At 40.3% G+C, this 25000-nt stretch overlaps 1 protein-coding gene across 3 annotated transcripts in view; it reads left to right on the forward strand.

The window, feature by feature from the left end:
* Positions 1-25000, forward strand: part of LOC109400045 (protein roadkill) — a 194803-nt gene that overhangs the window by 9689 nt on the left and 160114 nt on the right. The window contains exons 1-2 of one of the 3 annotated variants that reach the window (XM_019672516.4): positions 20119-21045; positions 21736-21889. In XM_019672516.4, the coding sequence (XP_019528061.1) occupies positions 20999-21045; positions 21736-21889 (201 nt within the window). In that variant the 5' untranslated portion in view covers positions 20119-20998. Of the gene's footprint in view, positions 1-20118; positions 21046-21735; positions 21890-25000 lie in introns of those variants that run through there. The other 2 variants (XM_029851787.2, XM_062846264.1) reach the window with 2 other exon arrangements.

Genomic DNA, 25000 nt, shown 5'->3' on the forward strand with positions numbered 1-25000 from the left:
ATGCAGGATGATGTCAAAATCCCAATTAGAAAATTATATCTAGTTTGTATCATTATGTTATAATGTAATAAAACATTTCCATAACTATTTATGTTATAAACTAGATGCAGGATGATGTTAAAATAACTAAAATCGTAAAGAAAGTACAGTGGTTTAAACAAGAAAATAACTTATTGTGTTAAAATCAGATCTAAATTATAACAAAACGTGATATGAATCTTAGCATCAATATAACTAGTTTCTATCGTGGTTTGATGCAACTTTGTAGCAATACTATCTTAGTGTCATTGAATCAAAACTAAATTATATTATTACAGAGTTATATATCAACATTTTTATCATAATGTGATATATTATCGTGTTATAATATTTTCTAAACTCCAAAATTCAAACACATAGCACAACTAGCTGTCCCGGCAAACTTTGTTTTGCCTATTGCATTTTTGACGTACGATGTTTAAATCCCCGTTTCACTTATGCTTAAAAAACGATTTTCAATCAAACACAAATTTCTACATGTTTTTTGCCTCATAGAACTTCCTAGGATGAAAACTAACAGAACAGAACAAAGACGGGCTGAATCTGACATTCCATTGAAAATGGGCAATTTTTGCGTGACGTAATTTATGGACGCTCCCTTGCCCCACAAATCAAACTTTTGCCCCACTATGTGTAAAATATGATTTCCAAATCTTTTTGCAAAAAGTTATAGGGTGACGATGGGTATTATCGGCAGATTTGTTCTCTTCGTCATGGTGGGTTTATGTCGGCCAAATTTCTTGAAACCTGGTCATATAACTCGGCTTGGTTCGGAAGGATTTGAGGCCAACTCTGAGTTCAATAGCTTTCAAAAAACCCCCAATGACGAAGAGAACAAAACTGCCGAAAATACACAATTTCCCCTACATGCTAAAGCATTTTCAAAATATACCTAGTTACGTCCCAAAATAAAATATCGAATTCGATTTCATTACAATTCCATGCGTTGGAAGGACCATCGCATATTACAATTTTTTGATCAAAAACCAACATTTTGTCATAACTTTTCGAAATATTGATCAATTTTCATAATTTTTGGAGTGAAAGACTCTTTTTCAAAAAGACTTTGAACAACCTTGACACCCGAAAGAAATAATTTGAATTGAGCTCAAAAACTTCAAAAGAAACTCTTGCCCGACTCGAACTTTTGCCCTATTTACTCTTTAGAAGATAAGTCATAAATATGTTACCATGGTTGTCGTTGTGTTACATTTTTGTTAAAAACTTCTAGTTGAAATAACTTAAAAGATACCAACTGCCGGTGGAAGCATAATTGTCCCATGTGCATTTTTGGCAATATTGAGATTTTGCAGCCCATGACCATGTATCATGGTGTACTATCATATAAGGAAATAAAAATAGGTAATTTGTTCTGAAAATTGTTGAAAAAATGCAAGGCCGATTTGTAACATTCTAAAAAGTGGACGCATAAGCGTCACGTTTCATTGGAAATCCTATGGAACTATAAAATCGCTCTAAAACAAAAATTAGAGCTCAAATTCAAAATTGGTTAATGTTAGAACACGATTCAGCGCTTATATTTCATAGTTGAGACAATTTACGTTTTCGAACTTTGGACGCGATTTTCTCGATTGTCTGTTTTTGCACATGGGACATTTATGCGTCCACCGGCAGCCAAGTTTTGCAAAAAAAAAAATGTAAATTTTCAGAAGTTGTAAAAAATATAACCATGAGATGATTTTTTTTTTATTTTCTTGAAAAATTGTACTTTTTAAAAATCGTTTTGGCGAAACCTATGAATGATTTTTTTAGGAAATCGAAATGTTCTACAAAAGGTCTTCAAATATGTATATCGCTAAAAGTGTTCAGCACCTTAACTTTTCGAAATTCAGTTGGAACCTCTGGAGAGATCCTTGAAGGGTGTCCGTGAGGAATTCTAGTAATAACGACTGCATAAATTGCTTTGGAAATTCTACGGATGAATATTCACAGGAATCCTTGGAGGAGGAATTTCTTGAACAATATTTTAAGAAATTCCTGCAGAAATCCTTTGAAAAATACCTGGAGGAATTCCCGGAGACACAATGATACGTGGGTGAATTCCAGAAGGAATCACTGGAAAAATACTTGAATAAATCTCTGAAGAAATTCCAGTAGGAATCTGTGGAACAAAAATCTCTAATAAAATTCTCGAATAAATCATTGAAAAAGAATCCCAGGACAAACCCTGAGGAAATTCCATGTTGGAATTTCCGTGAGAAATTCTCATACAAATAGCTAGAAAAATTGTCAGAACAATCCTTCGAGTGAGTCAGACTAGTGGCTTCAATTTCACTTGCATAGCTCATCAAAATTGTGTCTGAAGTTCTTTGTACACTATAACAACGTGGTGGTGAAATTCGAAACCCGGTAGTGCTCGTTCGAAAATTTTGTGTGGAAAAAAGTGTACGAGAGGGAGTGGGGGGGGGGGGGGGGGTTGTTCTGAGGTGGGCTAAAATATAAATTCGTACCGGAGGTAAGTATGTACACTAGCGCCACGTGGTGGTGACGATCGGAACTGGAACTGGAAGTCCCGACTAGAAAAATATATCAATTTTATAACACATTGTGTTATGATATTATGAATCTTTTCTATAACTTATCATGTTATAAACTAGATGCAGGATGATGTTAAAATAACTAAACTTGTAACAAAAAGTACACCGGACTAATCAAAATAATAACCTATTTTGTTATGATCAGATCAAAATTATAACACAATGTGATATAAATTTTAACTTCAAGAAAACTTGTTTCTATCATATTTTGATACAATTGTACTCAATGTCAAAGAATGAAAACTAAATTATTTTACAATGAGTTATTGAACAATATTTATAACATAATATGATACAATTGAGTTATAATATTTGTAAACATCAAAGATGTTAAACATGATTATATCACAATGAGTTATAAATATCATGGTTTGTTATAATTATGTTATATTTTTGTTCGAATCTTCTAGTCGGGGTGCTTGTAGTCCTGAACAACTTTGCCGAAGTTTCCTACTAGGCTTCGATTTCGTGCAATATCTCACCAAAGTCGTACCGGAAGTAACTATGTACACTAGCGCCAAGTGGTGCGGAAATTCGGAACTATGCTCATCATGGCCTAGAAGTACTCGTAGTCCTGAACAGCTTTGCTGAAGATCGCACTTTCCTACCTGACTTTGATTTCGTGCGTATCGGAAGAAACTACAGCCCGACTAGAAAATTATATCAAGTTTATATCATATTGTGTTATGACGTTATGATATTTTTCTATAACTAATTATGTTATAAACTAGATGCAGGATGATGTTAAAATAACTAAAATTGTAACAAAAAGTACACTAGTCTAATCAGGATTATAACCTAATTTGTTATAATCATAACAAAATTATAACAAAACGGGATAGGAATTTTAGCCTCAGGATTATTAGTTTCTATCAAAATTTAATACAATTTTGTAACATAACTTTTCAAATGTCGAAGACTCAAAACTAAATTATAATACAATGAGTTATAAAACAACATTTGTAACATAATGTGATATAATTGAGTTGTGGTATTAAAAAACCTTCAAGGATGTTGAACATGGTTATATCACAATGAGTTATGAATATCATAATTTGTTAGGATTATGTTTTATTTTTGTTACAATTTTCTAGTCGGGAGGGGATGGCCAAAATGTTTGGGATAGGCAACTTTTTTTCTCTCACAAAAAAGTTCATCTTGCTATAGTTTTTCATAGAGTGCATCAAAAAATCTCAAATTTTGACTGTTTGTCAACCTATTGTATGTGCATCTATGGAACAAATTTGGGCTCGATAGATTAATGTTTCACAAGGTTAGAACCGTTAGGGTAAAACACTATTTTTTAGACAACTCATTTTTGAGCTGTCATATCTCAGAAACCAGTGAACCGAATTGAATGAAATTTTGAACGTACACTAACACTATGTAAATGCTTTACAAACTATTTAAACATTAGTACTTTTTGAACGTTGAAAAAAGTAATCATGGATTGACATTTTTTAGATTTTTTTCAATAAAATGTCAATAAATTTTAGTGTTGATATCCAAAGATTTTCCACTTCTGTTCTCAAGTTAACTCTAATTAGATATATTAGAGCCTAATAAGATTGAAGGAAGAACACATTTAGTAATTTTTGTGTGGTATTGCAAATTTGACTTATTTTCCTCTATATGGGTAAAATTTTCAACCCGGTGTAACTTAATTCGCCGTGAGAAAATATTACATTTTATAACGTCGTAATTAGTATCCATATATATTTTTGATGAACGTTAAAAAATTCATTCAATTCGGTTCCCAAGCAACACCCATGTTATATAAAAGTTACGACAGCGCAAGTTTTGGTTGTATAGAAGTTTATTTTACGTTATTTCAACACAATGTTAAAATTACGTAAAATAAACTTCTATACAACCAAAACTTGCGCTGTCGAAACTCTATTATAACATGTGTGTTGCTTGGGTTCACTGGTTTCTGAGATATGACAGTTCAAAAACTAGTTGTCTCAATAATAGTGTTCTACCCGAACGGTTCTTACTTCGCGAAAAATTATTCAATCGAGCCCAAATTTGTACCATAGATGCACATATAATAGGTTGACAAACAGTCAAAATTTGAGATTTTTTGATGCACTCTATGAAAAGTTACAGCATGTTGAATTTTTTTGTTGGAGAAAAAAAGTTGCCTATCCCAAACATTTTAGCCATCCCCTGTATGTACACTAGCGCCACGTGGTGGTGAATTTCAAACTATGTTCTTCGTGGCCTAGAAGTAGGATCTTGTACCATTTGGGCAGGTGTACCTATTTTGAGCACTTGCCGCTATAACTAAGTCAATTTCAAACGGATTGATTTGAATTTTTGTATAGAGTTAGGCACGTACAGTATCTTACTCTATACAAAAACTCAAATCAATCGGTTTGAAATTGACTTAGTTATAGCAGCAAGTGCCCAGAATAGGTACACCTGCCCAAATGGTGCAAGACCCTACTCGTAGTTCTGAATAACTTTGCCGAAGATGTGTTGGTGGTTTATCGATTATTTTCGGCGAAAAAAATCGATGCACCACCAACACATCATTTCGCGGCGATTGAACCATCAATATCATTTGCCGAAGATCGTACCTTTCTATCTGTGGTGAAATTCGGAACTATGCTCTTCATGGCCCAGAAGTACTCGTAGTCCTGAACAACTTTGCCGAAGATCGTACTTTCCTTCCTGTCTTCGATTTTGTGCTATATCCCACCAAAGTCGTACCGAAAGTCACTATGTACACTAGCGCCACGTGGTGGGGAAAATCGGAAATCACAACTTTTCCGAAGACAGAGTGTTGCTATCTTGTCGAGGTTTCGAAAGAACTCGCTACAAGGACATGGTATTCATAACCAATCTGGGAAAAAAAACGGAACCAGAAGAAATTAAAAATGTGGAACTAATGTATTCGCCTGGTTCTCACCGGAAGCTGCATGAAGTTCCAATCGGCTTTCACTACATCTCTCTAGGATAGTGTAGGATTCCGTTAACGCAAAAAGATTGAAATTTGGTTCACTAACCGCTGAGATGGGGGTGAGCAAAAAAACAGTTCTACGTTTTTTTTTGCCTGTCGGTACTTAGTGTGTTAATAGAAGACTCAATTTGCAACAACTTTGCTGAAGACAGAATTCTGTTTTATGGAATGTGTGAATGTATACAGCCGCTTCCATGTTGCGGTTATATATGACCCCTAACTAAACCATGAGTTTCACAAAGGTTTCTGTTGATATTTTCTAAGGTAGTTTTGACGTACTTTTGTAGTATTTACTTACATGACATGACTTACTTTATTACATCCTTCAATATTTAACCACACAATTTAGCCTCAGGTGGTGCTTTGAATCCATTTTGACTTTCTATTCTGCAGAATCTTAGCTTGTTCTGTGGCTTAATTGGTTAAAGCGTCGGATACGGAGTCGTGGGTTCGAATCCCACCAAAACAATTTGTTTTTTTTTTTTGCAAATTTATATCTCAATTTGTCAATTGAACGTAATTTTCGTAAAAATACTTCAAGTTTTTACGTTGCGACATCAAAATAGTCACTAATAAGACATTTACTATGACCTGCAGAAGTCATTAAAAAGAATCAATACAAAACTTAAATGGTAATGAAATGGTAATGCGAAGTGAAAAAAAAACTCACTTTTTAAACCTTTGAAAAGGCTGACAAAATCGAGTCGCCACTGTACACCGTGTCCAATAAGTTCTCATACAAAATCAAATTGAATTCATTTTACATCTGTAAATTGGATTTTCAAAGTAACGCTGACGAAATGCAGGATATGTTTTGGAATTAACTTTGCTTTATCCTTCTCTGCTGATCGCTTATGTGTCGTAAGTCTATTTCAGCTGGCACGCACGCCATTTCATGGGTATTTAGTCTCATTTGAACGAGTAAAAGTTTTAAGTTGAAACAAATTAGGTTTCTGTCCTCACCATTGCTAGTAGAAACTATGACCAGAAAAGAAAAAAAATATGAGATTCTGAATTGGTGAAGTACGAAGCCGTTTTAGGTTGTACAAAATAAAACGTAAATTAAACAAAAAAATGAGATTTGTTGTGTTGAAGAAGCATGGCTGCATCTTATTTTCTTGATTCACATCATTCTCACTTCTAAAATATGCTCGTATCCCTATTGTGGTAAATTTTGTCCAAAATTTACGTTTTTTGATGTTTATCTTTAAAATAACGGTCATTTTCGAGGAAATCAGCCCAAGTTGAGCTTACGTGCGAATTTCTTACCATATCATCACTAAAATTGTATTGCTTTAGCCTTAGTATATCTCTTTGGTACAATACTTGAGAGAAAATCTCAAAATTTAACCTTATGGACTCTATTTAGCTACCGTAGAATGAAAAAGTTTTCGAACATTTTTCTTGCGTGCCGGAGCACACGGGTTTCAGAAAATCGAAGTTTACTGCTAGGCTTATAAAAACAAATAGGAAATAACGTACTTATGATCTTTATCTTTATCTTTATTGGAGCAGGGAAAAGCCCGTTTGAGCTGAGCTTCAATATGCTCTCTCTCAAATAGGCATAAATCCTCCTCTTCTTTTCGCATCAACAGAATACAATTTCCAAATGATACAATTACGATTTCTTATAGCTACTTAAAACTAGTACAATCTTAAAATATAAGAACCTATTTCTACTAAGACATTTGACACCTAATTCCTCAATCAAACTAACACTTTGCGAAACTGGTTTTTGTTGGAGACACGAGACAAATGAAAATCAAAAACATGATAGCAGCGATTAATAACACGACACATACTACTAATAGGTTCGTTATAGCCGTAATTTGTATGGAATACAGGGAACCGGAAAAACAGATGTGAACGAAGACAGCGACGACGAGAATCAACATTCATTGATTGAAGGACATTAGGACAATCGATATTTGATTGTAAGACGTCTGAGATAAATGAGGCCTTACAAACATTTCGACGATGTTCAAGAAGATCCAGGTCAATAAGTTTACATCGATCTTCGTAGCTTGGCAGGTTATGGGGAACACTCCAAGGAAGACGACGAAGTGCAAAGCGAATGAATTTATGTTGAACTCTCTCAAGTTGTTGAATACCTGACTTATAGTATGGAGCCCAAACAACAACAGCATATTCCAATATTGAGCGGACTAAACTGCAGTAAAGAGTTTTCATGAAATGAATATCAACGAAAAGCTTGGCTGAGCGAAATATAAATCCAAGACATTTTGAAGCTTTTGAAGTGATGTATCCAAGATGCTCTTTAAATGAAAGCTTTGAATCTAACAGAACCCCTAGGTCTTTGATAGTGGACTCTCGTTTAAGGGGAATACCATCAATAGAATAGGCGTAAGTTATAAGCGAATGTTTACGGGCGAAGGATATCACGGAACATTTGTTGGCATTCAAACTCATTTCGTTGATTCTACACCAGTTTGTAAACTTATCTAATTCAAATTGGAGAAATATGGCATCATCGCGGCTAGTTATCACGTAGTAGAGTTTGAAATCATCGGCGTAAGACAGCTTGAAACATTTAAAAAAAAGACACTACACCGTCTTCAACCAGAGGTTGTACAGACTGAACAAGCACTAACATATGACAACGGACAACACACATAACACCCAGTGGCCCAGTGGAGAATTTTCCGTTTGACGAAAAGTTTTCCCCGACTGGAGCGGGAATCGAACCCACACTCCGAAGCTTACGAAACGTCTAGATGACTGACGCCTCTAGCCGCACGGCCACGAAGCCCACGATTTAAGCACCAGATTTACGTCATTTAGGTAGAGCAGAAATAAAAACGGTCCTATGTGACTACCCTGCGGGACACCAGAAGGCACAGCAAAGCATTCAGAAGTTACACTGCCTATTTTAACTGACATAGAGCGACCAGATAAGTAGGATTGTATCCAACTCAAGAGTGGGTCAGTTAGGCCAAGACGCTCAAGTTTAGCTAGCAAAATTTGATGGTTGATCTTATCAAAAGCTGCCGAGAAGTCAGTATAAATTGCATCAACTTGCTTACGAGTTTCGAATGTCTTAATAATAAATGATGTGTAGCTAACGAGATTGGTGGTTGTGGATCTTTTTGGCATGAAGCCATGCTGAGTTTCAGATACATAATTCAAGCAATGATGTTTAAGGAAGTCAAGCACAAGCAGTTCAAATAGTTTTGACATAGCACATAAAGAAGCGATTCCCCTGTAATTTGAAACATCGCTTTTATCGCCTTTTTTGAACACTGGAAAAATGTATGACTTTTTCCATATACTCGGAAAATATCCAGAAGACAGTGATCGGTTAAAGATAGCAGACAAAGGCTTAGAGAGTGTCAAACTGCAGTTTTTGAGAACAATGGAAGGTATGCCATCAGGGCCAGGGTTCAATGAGCATTTCATCTTACTGCATGCTGACTCGACTGTAAGCTGAGTAATTCTAGGATGACGGCCAATAGTAGAGCGATTAGGAACTGTATCAGCGGCTTCAGAAATTTGGCGAGCATCTAATTTTTTGTTAGAGAATACTGCTGAGAAATGCTGTCTAAATAAACTAGAGATGGATTTGATGCTTGATGCTTCATTTCCTTCAAGCATCATGGTAGATGGTAAACCTGATTCCTTCCTTAGCTCATCGACATATGACCAGAACTGTTTTGGATTTTGCTTGAGATTGCATTGGGTGCGGCTTATGTAATCGTGGAAAAGTTGATCGTTAAATCGTTTGTATTGCTCATTACACGTTAGATAGTGTGCTTTGGTGTTAGGATTACGATTTCTAGAGTATTTTTTGAGAGCAGACCTTTTAACCGACTTCAATCTTTTAAGAGCTTTGGTTGACCAGGGTGGAAAGCGATGTTCTTGACGAGGGGTCTTGGGAGTGAACTGTTCAATTGCGTAATTCAAAACGTAATTGACTACTTCAACTGTAGTATCGACGTTCAAATCTTGCAGTATGGCATCCCAATTGATTGAAGCCAAAAAATGATTCATTTTGAGGAAATTAGTTCGTTTGTAATTGTATCGGACACAGTCCGGAATTGATCTAAATTTGCATGGTACACTATTCCTTACGAGAACCTGAATAGGTGGGTGATGCTGAACATATTTGACTAATGGAGCGGGGGCTTCAACAACAGTTGTATTTTGAATGTGTTCACTGCTGGTAAAACATAAATCGAGCAAACGACTATTAGAGTTATAAACAGAGCTTATCTGGACCAAACCTGCTGTGCTGTAGTCATCTAGTATTTGGCGCTGCTGATTGTTTATTTTAGACCGCGCAAGATTAGGATACTAGTAGCATGCAGGTCCAGTGATCCAATTAACCGAGGACATATTGAAATCACCTAAAATCAGAATTTTGTCTCTCAAGCCCATTTGTGACGTGATCCAAGCTAACGATTCTGAATGTTGAGAGGCTACTACGGGGTCGTTTCCTTTATCGGGAGGAATGTAAATTACACAAACATATAATGTGTAATCCAAAACTGTAAGTGCCACCCATAATTGTTCGACAGATGTGCAATTGGGTGGATGCAATAAGCGGCATTTAAAAGTTGAGCGAAAAGCAAGAAGTACACCTCCCCCAGTTTTCTTAGAGCTAGTCAAAGGTGAGCGGTCAGCACGGTAAACAGAGTACGCCTGTCCGAAAATAACGGAAGAAGGTGTAGCACTACTGAGCCATGTTTTAGTAAAAGCATAAATATCGTATGCGGTATCGGAACATGCAAGACGATAATCAGTAAGAGATGTATTCATACCTCCAAGGTTCTGGTAATAGCAGAGTAGCTCACTCAAACTAAAGTTACTCTGAACCTCGACGGCGTGAGTTTTGGCGATGGTAACCCGTGTTTGTCTTGTCTTTGTACTAGGTTCCGCTGCGGATGAAGCTGAGGTAAAGGATTCGACTGAAGGGAGGTGGGACGTTGGTTGTATCTGCTCGGGTAGCGAAGAATCGAGCGAGGTTCTATCCGTGATCCTATGGGTTTGCGACTGTTGGATCGTCTGTCTAAAAAAGGAGCAATTGTAACTCCCACTGGCCAAAATCCTTCTGCAAGTACCGAGTTTTCAATTTGAGCAGGAAACTTAATTTTAAACGACAGAAATGTAAGCGGTCTAACACTATCACTCGCACGAATTAGTTTTTGACATATGATGTGTGTAGGGTTACATTTAGCATGGTGTGCAATATAATTAATTATGTTGTTTTCAGTTTCGTGTGGCAGAAAACGTGTGAGGTAATACCAATTCCCATTGTTATTGCTTGAACCTGACTGATCAGCACGAGCTACCGCGAGATTTGGTCGAGAGCTAGAATAGCATTGCATATCTTCATTGCACACAGGTGTATTCTTAAAATTAGTTGTACGAGGTTGTAGCGGCTGGTGGCAAACGGAGTCGGGCCCGGATGAACTCACCGTGATAGGAGTGGTGGCCAAGTCGACGAGCTCGGATGACGTGGATTTGGTAAGCGAATATTATCCACCAGAACAGGAACTGTGCAGGACGCATTAACCATAGTATTGTATGGCGATGGCACTGGAGCAGGAGCAGCAGGCGTTTGGAGATTCGGTACAGCACGTGACGGTTTTGGCAGATCAGTATAAAAGGTTTGCGTGCTTTGGTCTGCGGCGGCAGAAGTTTTTATGGCGGTGGTCATTGATGGTGACGTTTGTGTGGCGGTTGTGGAAACAGCAGGAGCGTGGCCAACAGCGGAGGAAATGTTGTTGCTGAATATTGGAGCAACAGCAGCAGGAGCAGTGACATGATTACTAGCTGGCGGGGAAAGTAGTGACACGATCACTGGTGAGGTGAAAGTATGAGAGGCGGTTGTGGAGGCAGTGGCGGTGTTGGAGGTGGTGGCAGAGGTAGCGGTGATGACGGTGGTGGCAGAGGTGGCGGAGGTGGCAGAGGCGACTGTGGTGGCGGTTGAGTTGGTGAGGTTGGTGGTCCGAGGGTTGGAACAGTCAAAGCTGGATGATGGGACAATATCCGCAGAGGTAGCGCCTGCAATTGAAGGTACTATAGTATTTGCAAAATGGAGAAGTACTGATCGGAACATCAACTCTCATTCGCTTCTCCACGTTGGATGTTGTGAGGTGAGATGACGATAGGCTGCTGGTGCGGTCCCTTTTGGTATCCGAATAATCAGCGGCGTCGATGAAAGAGCTGAAGACATTTGAGAACTCGAATTGGAGGTTGTTCAGTGCACACTCGAAATTCCTTGATTGGGTTGCTTGGGCAGGTTGCGAGGTTTTATTGCTCATACTTGTACGACGACAATTTTCATTCAGAGCGCGGCATAGCGAGCGTGTAACGTCGATTTGGGCTCCAGCCAGGCGCAAAACCGACGCGAGACGATCCAGTATGAGATTAAGCACGGCACGGCATTTATTGACGATTGCTGGGATTCAAACGATGAATGTCGACACGCTGGGCAGAACCATTCTGCCCCAGGGAAATCACGAATGCCCTTGAACTGGTTGGAAGATAATCCGACGCATTTTAAATGGAAACCTTTCCTGCAACTGGCACACGAAATTTTACTGCTTCTAGATGAGCCAGTAATACAATGGGATGCGGAACATTTCTTTGACATCTTTCCAGATTGGATGGTGGGCCAGTGCAATTGAGTGAAGCGCTTTGTCTCAACTTCGGTTGTTGTGGCAGCAAAACAGCGAACAATGGCGGCTCATGTGATAGTTGAGCAGCTCGCACAAAGTTATAAAATTGATCACTACGGTTTTATCTGGCTGCAACAGTGCAAACTAACACCGGATTATTAAGTACAAAGCGACGAAGAAGTTATTCGCGATACTGGTGCGAATTAAACGATTAGATTCACTTGGTGAAACCAGAGTTGATGTACACGTGCTGTAGTCCCATGTACGAGAGCCACATTGCAAGCAAGCTCCCAGGAGCACAGTACATTTTGAGACCGAAAGTTGTGTGCCTCATTTTTCTCAAGATGTGTCTCATGAGCTTCGTCTCATGCGCTGATTAAATTAGAAAATTTCACGACAAAAACTTCCTAAACGAACGAGTATTGAAACCTTAACCTTTGCATTGAGAGTGCCTAGTCGTACCGCATAGACCAACCAGACACTTGTGTTGTGTACGGAAAAAAGTTGTTGAGGTTCTTCGTTACCAAGAAGGTGTTTTTCACCTTAGATACCAACAGCTCACGCAGCGCATGAGACGAGCTCCCCGGGAGCTATAGGGGACTGCACTGTTTTGATTTTGTATGGGATTTTGACGTTTCGTGGCCTTGTTGTTTACAAAATTTCTGTAAGAGTGAAAGAGAAGGAGAGATTTTCATGCAGTGCCCTATGTGCCTAGCTCGCACACACCAAATTTTCGTGAGCCTCCTAGCAGCGCAGCACACTGCGATTTTGAAGAGCTGGGAGACAATTTGGTGGGAGGCTCGCTGTCACATTTATGTACACATGAGCAATGGGTAACTCTGGGTGAACTCTTAAAGAACGGCGACTGAATCGAACGTGATTTTGCTAGTTTTGTGTGTTTTTACCATTTACCATTGATTTGATGATTTGTTTACCGTATGCTTTATTTAATCAGTATTATGTGGCTCTTCAATACATGCATTCATTTTGAAAATATTAATCACAGATGTTCAAAAAAAAATTATATTTTCTAAATTTGTATTTTGTATGAGAACTTATTGGACGCGGTGTATAATAAATTTTGTTTGGATAACTGTACTTTAACTTCGATTTTTATACCATACATTTGGTATAACTGTGATATCACCCAGTCAAAGTTTTGCTAAAATTGTAGTTCTTATAATTTTGCAATTCCTTTCCTATCAGCTATTAGCTTCGTATTTTGTGGTAGTCTGACGTAGACTTCTCTGAAATGTGTGCTAATTTCCCAGTTCTATTTTGAAACATTGTATATCACCATTATCGCGTCCACTCGCCTTGCCCTCGTAAACTCTTAGTCACCCAATAAACCGCAAATCTTCCACATTGAGCTATATCTCATATCGGTACGGTCGCCGCCGGTCGTACTCTGTTACATTTATTGGATACACATGCCACCCGTCCGCCGCCGTAGCCGTCGTGGAAGAGAGCAGCGTGATATCCATCATAGTCACATAATATCTACGAAGTTGTCGGTCGGTATCGATTTGTCTTCCCCGAAAAATTAGCAAGGTCGCACCGTTACGTTGCGTTGTTCGGGTGCGGAGCGGAGCAATTTCGTACAGCTCCCTAGCCAAAAAGACGTTGGCAATTTCACCTCTCCATAGTGGATGAGATGAGCTGTGGCTGCTAGGCTAGGCTAGACTCAGAACGGAACGTTAATGCTCCTTCGATGTGCTACGGCGAGGCACGCTATGTGAGCCCCTCTGGGAAGAACAACCTCGCACGCGGTGGAGCAAACGGCCAGTGGCGCAGTGGCGACGAAGAAGTCACTGAACGGAAGACCTTGAAGCCTTTGCCCGTCGATGCTTCTGCTGCTGCTGCTACTGCTGCTGGAGCACTCCACTTTGCTCCATCCCGTGTGACATTGCCCAAGATGACTGCGGTGGTTCGTTCGCTTCGTTCTCCGGGTGGTGGCGTTGTTTTATATGTTGACAATGTGTGTGCGCTGCTAGCTGCGCTGATAGGTGATAAGGATTCGCCATCTACTACTGTGGCTCAACGAACGAAAGTAGCTTGTCCGCTCGATGCGGTGGCTTGAGTGCTCCCATACTCCCGTTAATGCGAAATCGTGGATGTTCATGTTGTTTTGCACTCGACGAGAGTCGGGAGGATGGGAGCGGCGCGGAGTGAAGTGTCGAATTTTATTCGCCAAACAAACAGACGATACGACGAGCGATGACTGCGATGATTTAGCGCAAATTCGGAGTGTGTCCGGATGAAGGTCGAGCACCCGTACAGTGACATGTTTTGGTATTTGTACAGACTACAAGTATACCCCGATTTAGTGGACATTTCAATTTTTGAAATGTCTATAAAATCGATTTTCACATAAAATCGAAACAATTTTTTAATTTTATTTTTATATGCATTGTGGAGAGTATTAAAAGATGGGTTTTAGAAGAAAATTCGCTCTTTTGCTGTGAATTCTTGTACGTAATTGTAGTGCGCGCGTGTGTAAAGTTTAGTAAATGTGAGGTTGTTAGTACGATAAACCGATTAGTACAATTGGAAAATCAAAAACGGTGTTAAAATGGTTAAAATCAATAGCTAAAGGCCTAAACCCAACTACCATAGAACTACAATACAAAAATAAAAACAAAAAAAAAAATATCCAGAAATCGGGCCTTTTTCTTTTGTGGCCTTTCTTCGGCAGGAATTGTGGAACGCCGTTTCCGGACCACTCTACCGCGCATGAATGCCTACTCCAGCAAAGGACTCTGTGTGATCGTTTCACACAATGTGACTGGTGTGACATTCAACGCCATCTTGTTCACCAGACCCAAGCCAATCTTCCAGCAACATCGTCCGACACTCAAAGCTCGTGCAACAACAAACTTCCAACAACTGCCCGACTCCCGTCCGGCCCTGAAGCTCGTAGGTTGACACCAACCTGACACTGGCCCGGCTCTAAGCTCGTCGGCCAAGAACATCTCGACCTCCGTCCAACCAGCATCCAACACCGAAATTAGTAGGTCAATAACAACCCTACATCTCTCCTATACCGAAGTCCGTCGGACCAACAAAGATCCGACCAGCTATCAACACAACCTTTCGCAACCGCCCGACACTTGTCCGGCCCCGAAGTTCCACCGTCCAACATCATGACCACTAAACCGCAAGTTGAACTCCTCCTATGTGACGTCACAATAAACATGTACATGTACTGTTTCTAGCGATTCGATTGTGATGGAATTTTGGCTGCAACCTTAAAATAACTAGAATTTTAGCTAGAATTATAAATCATCATCCATCCAAATGTTTACATTGACTTTTCAACTTCAAATAATTATAAAGACACTTTTTTTATAGAAATAGTGTCTTTATATTTATTTGAATCTGAAAAGTCAATGTAAACATTTGCTCAGCTAATAAAGGGTGGTACGGTCAAAATTTGGACTTCCATTTTTTTCATAGCGTCAGACTGCGTACACTAAAACAGCTGATTTTTGGACCAGTATTGGTACATTATGTGTAGCTTATGCCATAAAATTTTCATCAAAATCCATTAAGTATTTGTTGATATATAGATAAAACCAACGACTTGCCTTTTTAGAATTTTGTACAAAGGCGCTCCATAGTAAATCTTTGACAATTTAAGATCAGTAGAGCACACTTTTGGTTATAAAACTACTAATACTGCTCCGATTCATATGAAAATTTTACTGTAAAATACTATTATACAAATATGATCTAAGTAAAATTTTGAGCCATTATGTATGAATACAGTGACCCCACACCGATGAATCACCTTAATTTTGTACACTATTTATGAATCGCCATGTTAATAAAATGAGTGATCCATAAACTGTGGTCATTTTTACCGATTCATAAATTGTGGGGTTACTGTACTTCCAAAGTTGTGGTAGTTTGAATATGAAAAAACTGACAGTGTGCCACTTAAACAAATATAACTTTGAAACGACAAAATCAAATTGAATGAAATTTTTACACAACATTTGGACATGCACTCTTTATATACAGAAAAAAAATCATTGAATTCGGTTCAGTATTTCTGGCTCTATACAGTACAAATATGTTCTTATTTTTGAAGCCTCTTTGTACAAAATTTTAAAATTGCAGATCTCAGGATTCAACAATACCTCCGCAAAAACTAAACCGATTTTGATGAAAATGTTATGGCATTAGCTACATATAATGCACCATTACTGGTCCAAAAATCAACTATTTTGGTGTACGCAGTCCAAAGTTATGAAAAAAATTGTTTGACCAAATTTTGACCGTACCACCCTTTATTCTAGTTATTTTAAAGTTGCAGACAAAATTCCATTACAATCGAATCGCTAGAAACAGAGGTTTTGATCCTCAAACTTGATTATTTTGTATGGAAATCAGCTCAATTTTTATTCTTATTTCTCGCACTGTAGTGTTAAGAAAACTCGCTTTCCTGGACATTCTTTTAAGAGCTGAGCCTTGTTTAACAGCAATTCCACTATTTTGCATTAATTCGTTTCCCGGGTTCGAAAAGGAACCGTCACGCCTCGACGTCCTTGTGATTCTCTAGTGGAAGAAGTTTTGTCTTTCGAGCGCCAAACGCCCCCCCACCCCCACTCTTTCCGGTAACAGTTTTATTTCAACACTCAGTGCATATTCCAACGATTTTTCCATTTGACATCTTTTTCAGTGGTCCTGCTCTTATCCGTGTATCGACTTGTAGATTCCCAACCCTGTATCCCTGAGCTACCAGGTTACAATTCTTCCTATTCTACAAATTTTACAATGAATTCTTTCAAAGCATCTTGCATGATTCATTCTAGAAATTCCGCCGTTTTTTTTCAAACCATTATCCATTTGAACAGAACTTCCTCCAGGGATTCCTTCAAAAACATCGTTTCATTCATTTAGAAATTTCTACGGTGATTTCTTTAATAAAACTTTCAGCGATGTCTTCTGAAACTATTCCCGAATTTTTAAGAAAATGTTTCAAAAATTTCTTCAACAATTTGTGCTGGAGTTACTATGGAAATTCTTCCAAAAATTTCACCAGAAATTCCCCAGCAACTTCCCATTGCTTCAGAAATCCCACTGGGGATTCCTCCAGAAGTTTCACAAAGAGTTGTATAAGAAAGTTTGTATGAGTTTCTGTAGAAATTTCTCCAAGGATTATTTTAAAAATTCTTTTAAAAAATGAACCAGGAAATCCTTAAAAAAATCAGTCAAAAATTCTTTCACAAAATCTTCTAAGGATTCTATCGGACTTTAGAGTGTCCTCCAGAAATTATTTCAAGAACTCCTTAAGAAAGTCTTGCACGGATAGCTTCCATGAATGTAGCATGGATTTTTTTTTTTTAATAGGGGAACTTACGTATTTTCGGAAGTTTTGTTCTCTTCGTCATGGAGGATTTTTTGAAACCTATTGAACTTAAAATTGGCCTCAAATCTTTCCCAATCAAGCTGAATTATAAGACCAAGTTTCATGCAATTTGGCCGATAAAAAAAACCCCCATGACGAAGAGAACAAACCTGCCGATAATACACTTTGTCACCCTACTTCAAGAATTCCTTTCAAAAAATCTTGCATAGATTGTTCCAGAAATTCTTCTACGAAATTCTTATATATTTTTTATAAAGATTCCTCAAGACATTTTTCAAAGCAATCATCCAGAAATCTTCTTTAAAATACTCCATGGGTTTTTTTAGAAAATGAGTCACGGATACATTGAGACTCGGAAATTCAGAACTTTTTAAAATTTTCTTCTAAGCTATAAAGAGTTTTCTCCAAGGATTGCTTTAGAAAGTCTACAAAAGATTATCAAGGAAATTCTCAAGATTTCTTCCCTTTAGATATTCCTTCTAGACATTTCTCTTCCAGAAATAGCTACAAAAATTTCATAAAAAAAAGTCTCAGAAAATCTTGCAAGGACTCCTTCAAAAAATTTTCTAGAGTTTTTTTAGAGAATCTTAGAAGGTTTCTTATGGAATGGAATACAAAGATTCCTGCAGAAATTCATATAGACATTTCATCAGAAACTTCGCCGGATATTCCTCCATGTGTTTTCTTAGAAATTCCTCCAGGAATTCTTAAAATAAAAGGATTCTTTTAGGGGATTCCTCTATGATTTTTTTTTCAAAAATATCTCATAGTTTTGTTGGGTATTCCACTAGAGGTTTCCAGCTATTCCTTCTGGATTTTTTTTTTCAGAAAATCCATCAATGGATACTTTAAATATTCCTGTTTTTTCACAGAAATTCTTTTAGGAATTTATTTAATTCGGAAGAATTGAGAATTTTAAGAATTTCGGAAGAACTCTTGGAGGTATTTCAAGAGGATCTCTTGGGTGAATGACGTCTGGCTCCAGAAGGAGATCCAGAAGGAATCCTAAAACAAATTTCAAAAGAAAATCTTGAATAATTCCAAGCGGTCAACGACTCTTTTGGGTATCCCAACCAAAATTTCTTAAGAAATTCCAAGAGATTCCAAATAGAATCGTACGCGATTACCTAGAAAAGAAACAGAAGTTATCGTAGATGAATCCCCAAAGGAACTCGCATGGCGCTGGCGTCGACTCTGACTACTAGGTACCTGAGCAAACTACCTACCAAGCTGTTTGTATTCAACGAACTACTGAGCCGACGGACGCTTTGGTACGATCTAGATTGAAAGAATCAACCGGATGTTTGTTTACCTCTCGAGGGTTTCTAAAGTACGGTTAAGCTACCACCAATGACGCAGTCAAGAGCACCGTTGGCTATACGGAACGGAGTTATCTGAGTTGGAGTTACAGAACTGCACAGAGGCTTTCGAGAAGAAGAACGCAAAGTGGGCGATAATGCTGCAGCATCAAACTCGACAGAACATGGCACGATACATATATAATACCAGCAGCAGAGCCGCGCTTTCAGTAGGAAGAATCGGAGTGCAATGGAACGGCTATGTCATTCTTAAGAAACACGAAAATTCTAACAGAAGCGACAGGATCATCATGCTGGACATTTGTGAGGTGACCGAAAGGTAGAAGTGACACTTTGATGAACATCATTAAGACACAGAGAACGCAGGCAGTTGAAGCAATGCATCAGTATGGCGTAGAATGCGCCAGCTCCATCCTTGGGTAATAAGATCAAATCAGCAAAAAGGAGTAATTTGGCAATTATACTGGAAAAAAGACACGAAAACTGCCTAGAAATGAAACTGTCCCTGATCAACAGGAAGCAGCTCCGTACGGCAATTCTCAGCGCATTTCAAATGAGCAGCCACCACACGATTTTCACGAAATCCGGTCGATTTGCTTCGCGGATGGCGTAGACAGATTTGCGAGTGTTCATTCCAATTGGATTCCTTCTTATATCATCTTTTATCCAAGAGAGCACATTCACATAGACGGATGCTTTCCTCACGCGGTAATTGAAGCAAATCCACAATCTGTAGACACGCCAACACAACTCACGCACCAACAATGGCCGCGCGACGTCTTGATTGGAGTTGATTAGCCCCCGAATGTAGCGGTAGGGTAGTCGATCACCTGTTGTTAGTAGTTAGGTACGTCGAAGAACTACACCACCCCGCAACCTGATGACGCGGTAACTGGAACGGTGCCGGTGGTGGTGCTGGCGGCGACTATGATTGATTGCTACCGCGACTACGAGGGGGCGTTAGAACGTTTAGCAAAATTATTAATCCATGGTGTGTGAGGGAGCGGTGATGACGATGACGCTGTTGATGACGGTCACGATGATGGGGGTGAACAGAAAATCAGCGAGAACGCGAGAGAACGTAGATTTTTACACGATACGCGAACTCGAAGCGTGTGTTCAGAGCGATTCGAGTCATGAATGGAGAGAGAAATACAAAAGACGGCCATGCGCGTGCGAGAGTACGAGAGCGTAAGAACGCCAGGCCACGGAGAGAGCGAGAGAGGACTTGGCTGGCGGCGATGAATGGCAGTGGCAGGCCAACGCAAACCTGCTCAGCGCCAACCAGAGGCAGTCTTGAGGTGTTGGTGTGCGCGCTTCGACATACAAAATACTCGGCCCCGTTTTCTCGGTCGGTTCTCGGCTTTTTTGGGGTGACTTCCTCTTCAGGTTTTTTGAGCCATTTGGTTTTATTTGCTTTATCAAAAAAGCCCGAAATTGTACGGTGTGCGGTTGGCGACGGTTTGGGATCTCGCGTATTCGCAAAACGATTTCTGCAACTGTTGGAGCGTTCGCACGCGGTGTGTATGGAGTGGAGCTGAAGTGTAGCATGTTTGGGGAGTTAAACTGGTAGTGTACGGTGTACTGGTGCGCTGTAGTGCTCAGGCATAGAGTGAGTGTGTTTTGTAAGAAAATACTTGCGGTGAAAGAAGCGATTTCTTGGGAAAGTACAGAGCAGTGCGGTTCAGTGCGAGGGTTCAGTGTTTGGTTTGTGTGTTCCCCTGAAGAGGAAATATTATCTGTTTGCCCCTTTTCGAAGCCAGTTTCTGTGTCATTTAATAAGGGTCACCACCAACAGCAGCAACAGCCAACATCAACGGCAAACGGCAATCACCAGTGGTTTGAGTTGGTTGGAAAACAGTGAAACCGTGTCAGAGAAGTGACGAAGAAGGAGGAGAAGGAGAAGAAGAAGAGAAGACGTAGAGATACACGTAGGGAGAGAGAGTGTGTGAGCGAGTGTAGTCAAGATACAGTGTGAACCGGGTGAACAGAAGAACAGTGTGATAGATGGCAAGAGCTTAATTCACGCACGGATTCACAAGTTCTCACATGTCGTCGCAGCGTTGTTGTGGATCGCACGTGTTGTCGCAACTGTTGTCTAGATGACGTCCGCTGACGATTCCAGTTGGCTCAGCTATTACACTGTGAGGTACGGAAACTAAATGCTACGCTAATCACGTTTGCGCTACAGCGCTAGTTCGAAGGGTTCAAGGCCGTTGACCTGATTCATGGAAACAGACAGTCGACACTCGATGTCAGCGTCCAAATCATTCTTGCCAATGCCTGCCTCTCTAAGCGTTAATAAATTATTTCGGGCTGCTCTCGCAACCTTCGTTTCGTTTCCAATGCAAACAGCCTTCAACTCTTGGAAATCAATAAAAGAAAAAAAAAAGTATGATTTTGGCTGTGGCCCCAACAGAGCCGCAGCCGCAGCACTCAGATATGAACATGGAAACGAAACGAACCGACAGAAGGACAGGCAAAACATTAACGAATGGGTCTTCGTCTTTTTTCTGCTTCCTGCCGTCGGTCGAATGATGATCCTTTTGCTCGTCTCCGACCTGGAAAGAAGCAGCTGTCGGTCGGTCGGTCGGCCGGCTTTTCCGCTCCCTGCATTTTGAATAGTCTGTCAATAAACGATTATCCATGGCAGATCTTCTCCGTTGGTGGTCTCGTGACCCCAGGGAGGTCTCTTTGGTGCAACGAAGTCATGCGTGAATCGTAGTCTGTAACCTCCCTCTTTTCATCAGCGGGGGGTATCCTGGATATCGTATCAAGCGGAGACTTTTTATGAATCAAAATTTTCTAACGCGGTGTCCTTTCTTTCTCTTCTTTCCAGATTGCCGGTAGTGAGTGACTGTCCGGCAGGGCAGACGGCAAGGGTCACCTCCAACCTGCACTCTTCCAGCAGCACAATGGCAGTCAGCCGAGTGCCATCACCCCCTCTGCCAGAGGTCAACACACCGGTTGCAGAAAATTGGTGTTATACTCAGGTAAGAACCAGACACAACCCCCTCAACACCCAACGTCATTACTCACAACACAGTCTCTACAAAAAAGGGGACAAGCTAAGTCGTTCGGCAGGGGCAGCCTCGACACAGTCGTTGCTCCGCGTCGACCTGCTTTGCACATTTTGGAAAGGAGTTTGCCTCATTCAAGGAAGAACATCGCACCCCAAAGTCTTGAACCGACCGACGACAACAAACAGAACGAACGCCACTTGGATGACGATGATGATGGGGGTCGGTCGGTGCTACGCGCGGCTGGCTGGCAGTTCCGCACTCTCGCACACATCATTACGTACGTTGACCTCGCCGCCGCCAGAGCCTACACTACGCGCGTAACCGCCACCTCCACTCTTCTGCATCTGCTTCGATATCTCTCTCAGGCGCGCGCGTTCTCTCCCTCTCACTGTCTCTCGCAACGCTCCTCTTCGGTTCTGCTTCTTGTTGCTCTTCGCGTTCGATATGTTGTATTTTGTATTTCTACACGCGTGGCTGTTCTACAGTCCTCGCTTCCACCCAGATCTCCTCCTCCTCTATCCACCTTCGCACTCAAACACGCATCGTTCCATATAATCTTGTTGAACGGTCGTCGGCGGTCGGTGGTGGACCTTCTTCATCCACACAAGAGTCATCGCACTGCTGGCTGCGCCGTGTGTCAACCGCACACAGGGAGACTGCGTTGCTCCCTATCATCTTCTTGCTTCTTCATCAGTTAACGCAGTCTCATCTTCAGCAATTCTCGGTAATAATCACCACTTATTTATATTCCACGCATTTGCCGGGCCGTGCCGCTTTCCCTCGGCCGCGCGCGCGTTGACAACTCTCACCGGACGACCCATTTGGACACCTTCATGCGGACGAACAGCTTCCCAGCTCTCCGTCCGTCGCTGGAGAGTGCGAATCTTTGAACAAGTTCTGTTCCCCTATTATCCGCCGTTCGCTCATCATCCAATCGCTAGTAGATCAACCCCGAAGATCAATCGCACTGGACACCGTTGCGGTGGTGACGAAGCGAGGCGAGTCCGGTACGATCTTCCTTGGACCAACTCCACTGGTGAGTTGGACGAGGGGGGATGCTGTGGCGGAGATGTTTGAGACCTCATTAAGTCAATCATGACAGCTCCAAGCTTTCACGTTTGCGCTGTGCTCTTGCGCGAATGGTCGTGGTTTGAGACACTGCGCGGACGTTGCGTCGTCGTATGTCGCTTCTTTTGGAGGGTCTCTCGAGCGCAAAGACTCAATCCGAAATAATTTCTCCCGAAGAAAGTTGGAATTTGACCGCGCCGGAATTGGGAGCGCCAGATTTGGAGCGCGCGCGCTAACGGTATTGAGGAACGGTCCCGTTAGGCGTTCTGTAGATGGAAGAACTTCTTTGTGGGAGAGCGTTAAATGGCGAAAGAATGCCGAAGTGATGATTGTTTGAGGTTCGAAATAGTGACCCTACGTAGAACACATATTTGCTTCGCTGATTAGAACACAGCTTGGGAGATGCTGTATTTGAAAAGCTAGGTTTTAGGTCATGATGACTTGAAACATGAAATTCAATAATCGTTGACATTTTAATCTCTGTCCCTCGAGGTGAATCCACGGGTGCAACCCGCTTACAATCGAACTTACGCTGCTAGTTACGTATGCAGATGTGAAAGCCTAGGTTTCAAAGACTTCTTGGAAGATCTGGTACATTCGTTGAACTAAAGACCCAATTCAATGTTCTTAACTTTCGTTGGACTTCCGGCTAAATTTTCAGATCTTTGTCATAACTTGGAGAAGTTTTTGAATGATCTGAGAATTTCGTGAAACAACTAAAAGTGTGTTGATCTTCTATGAAAACACCTGGAGGCAACCTTAGCTACACCTGAAGTTCTGAAGGCCATTTCTTGAAAAACTTGCCCTGTTACCATGCATAAAGTACGTTTTAGCATAAATACATTAGGCATAAAAGACGTCAGGCATCAGGGATGTTAGTCTTTCGAAGCGAAAGGACCAACGGTCCTGAGGCGCAAGCTTTTAAATTACAGTAGCAGTTGTTTTTTTTTCTTTCATCGTGAGTAGATTTTTTTTTAAATCTCAAAAGCCATTCCAATATACGTTTGGGATATTCAAATCAATCCAACTACTCGCGAAAACCTTAACCTTAGTATCGAATTTGTGGCATGTCCGCTGAACCTCTTTGAAGATTATTAGATATTGTCATAAATATACGTAACTTTTTGGGCCTTCGAATCTGCCATGAACCTAAGTCGTTTGACTTGTATATGTAATCGTCACTGTATTTATATTTGCTGTAAACAGTAACATTGCATAACCAACTGGACCCTTTGGGATCTTAAGATACTTTTGACATACTCCGATCGGCCAGACTACTCTGGAGGTCAAAACTTCAGGTCTAGTCTTGTGACAGTAACCTATTCAGCAACACTAATGAGCGTTACATATTCAACTATGATCACTCAACCTCCTCACCGCTACAGAGCAATATTACATAATCAGTCAAACCATCTGCACCTTCTTGAAGTTTAGTAGACTTTTTATAAGTTCAGTGATATAACAATCATGGATAACCCATAATTCCATTTGAATAGCATGGTGAACTGACCGACTAATAATTGTGAAAGAGCGACCCGTAATTGTGCAATGACTGTACAATGTACATCAATTAAAGACATTCTGTGCCATTTGAACTAATCTATAGTTCAGAATTTCACATATTTAACTGATCAGAAGAAAACTGGGATTCAGTACCCTTTTGCAACTTCAAGATTGATTCTAATTTACTTAGACCTCAACGAACCAGGATACCAGCAGTCACATAGGGTTTACACTTGAGGCAGTTATATTTTCGCTACATCAAATAATGCTACGTAGTCACCATGTTCACCGAAACTCCTTGAAAACAAACTTTTCAATTCAGTTTGTTTTCAAGGAGTTTCGGTGAACATGGTGACTACGTAGCATCATTTGATGTAGCGACATCAGAAAATCCTGGAACCTCTTGGAATCTCAAGAACTATCCCAAATGAACCAAAATTACAGGCCTGGTAGTAGCGAATTGGCCGAACATCGTATCTCTTGGAATCCCAAGTGCCATTCTGAGATATT

This window comes from Aedes albopictus, chromosome 1, assembly GCF_035046485.1.
Source record: "Aedes albopictus strain Foshan chromosome 1, AalbF5, whole genome shotgun sequence".
In the NCBI taxonomy this organism is placed as follows: domain Eukaryota; kingdom Metazoa; phylum Arthropoda; class Insecta; order Diptera; family Culicidae; genus Aedes; species Aedes albopictus.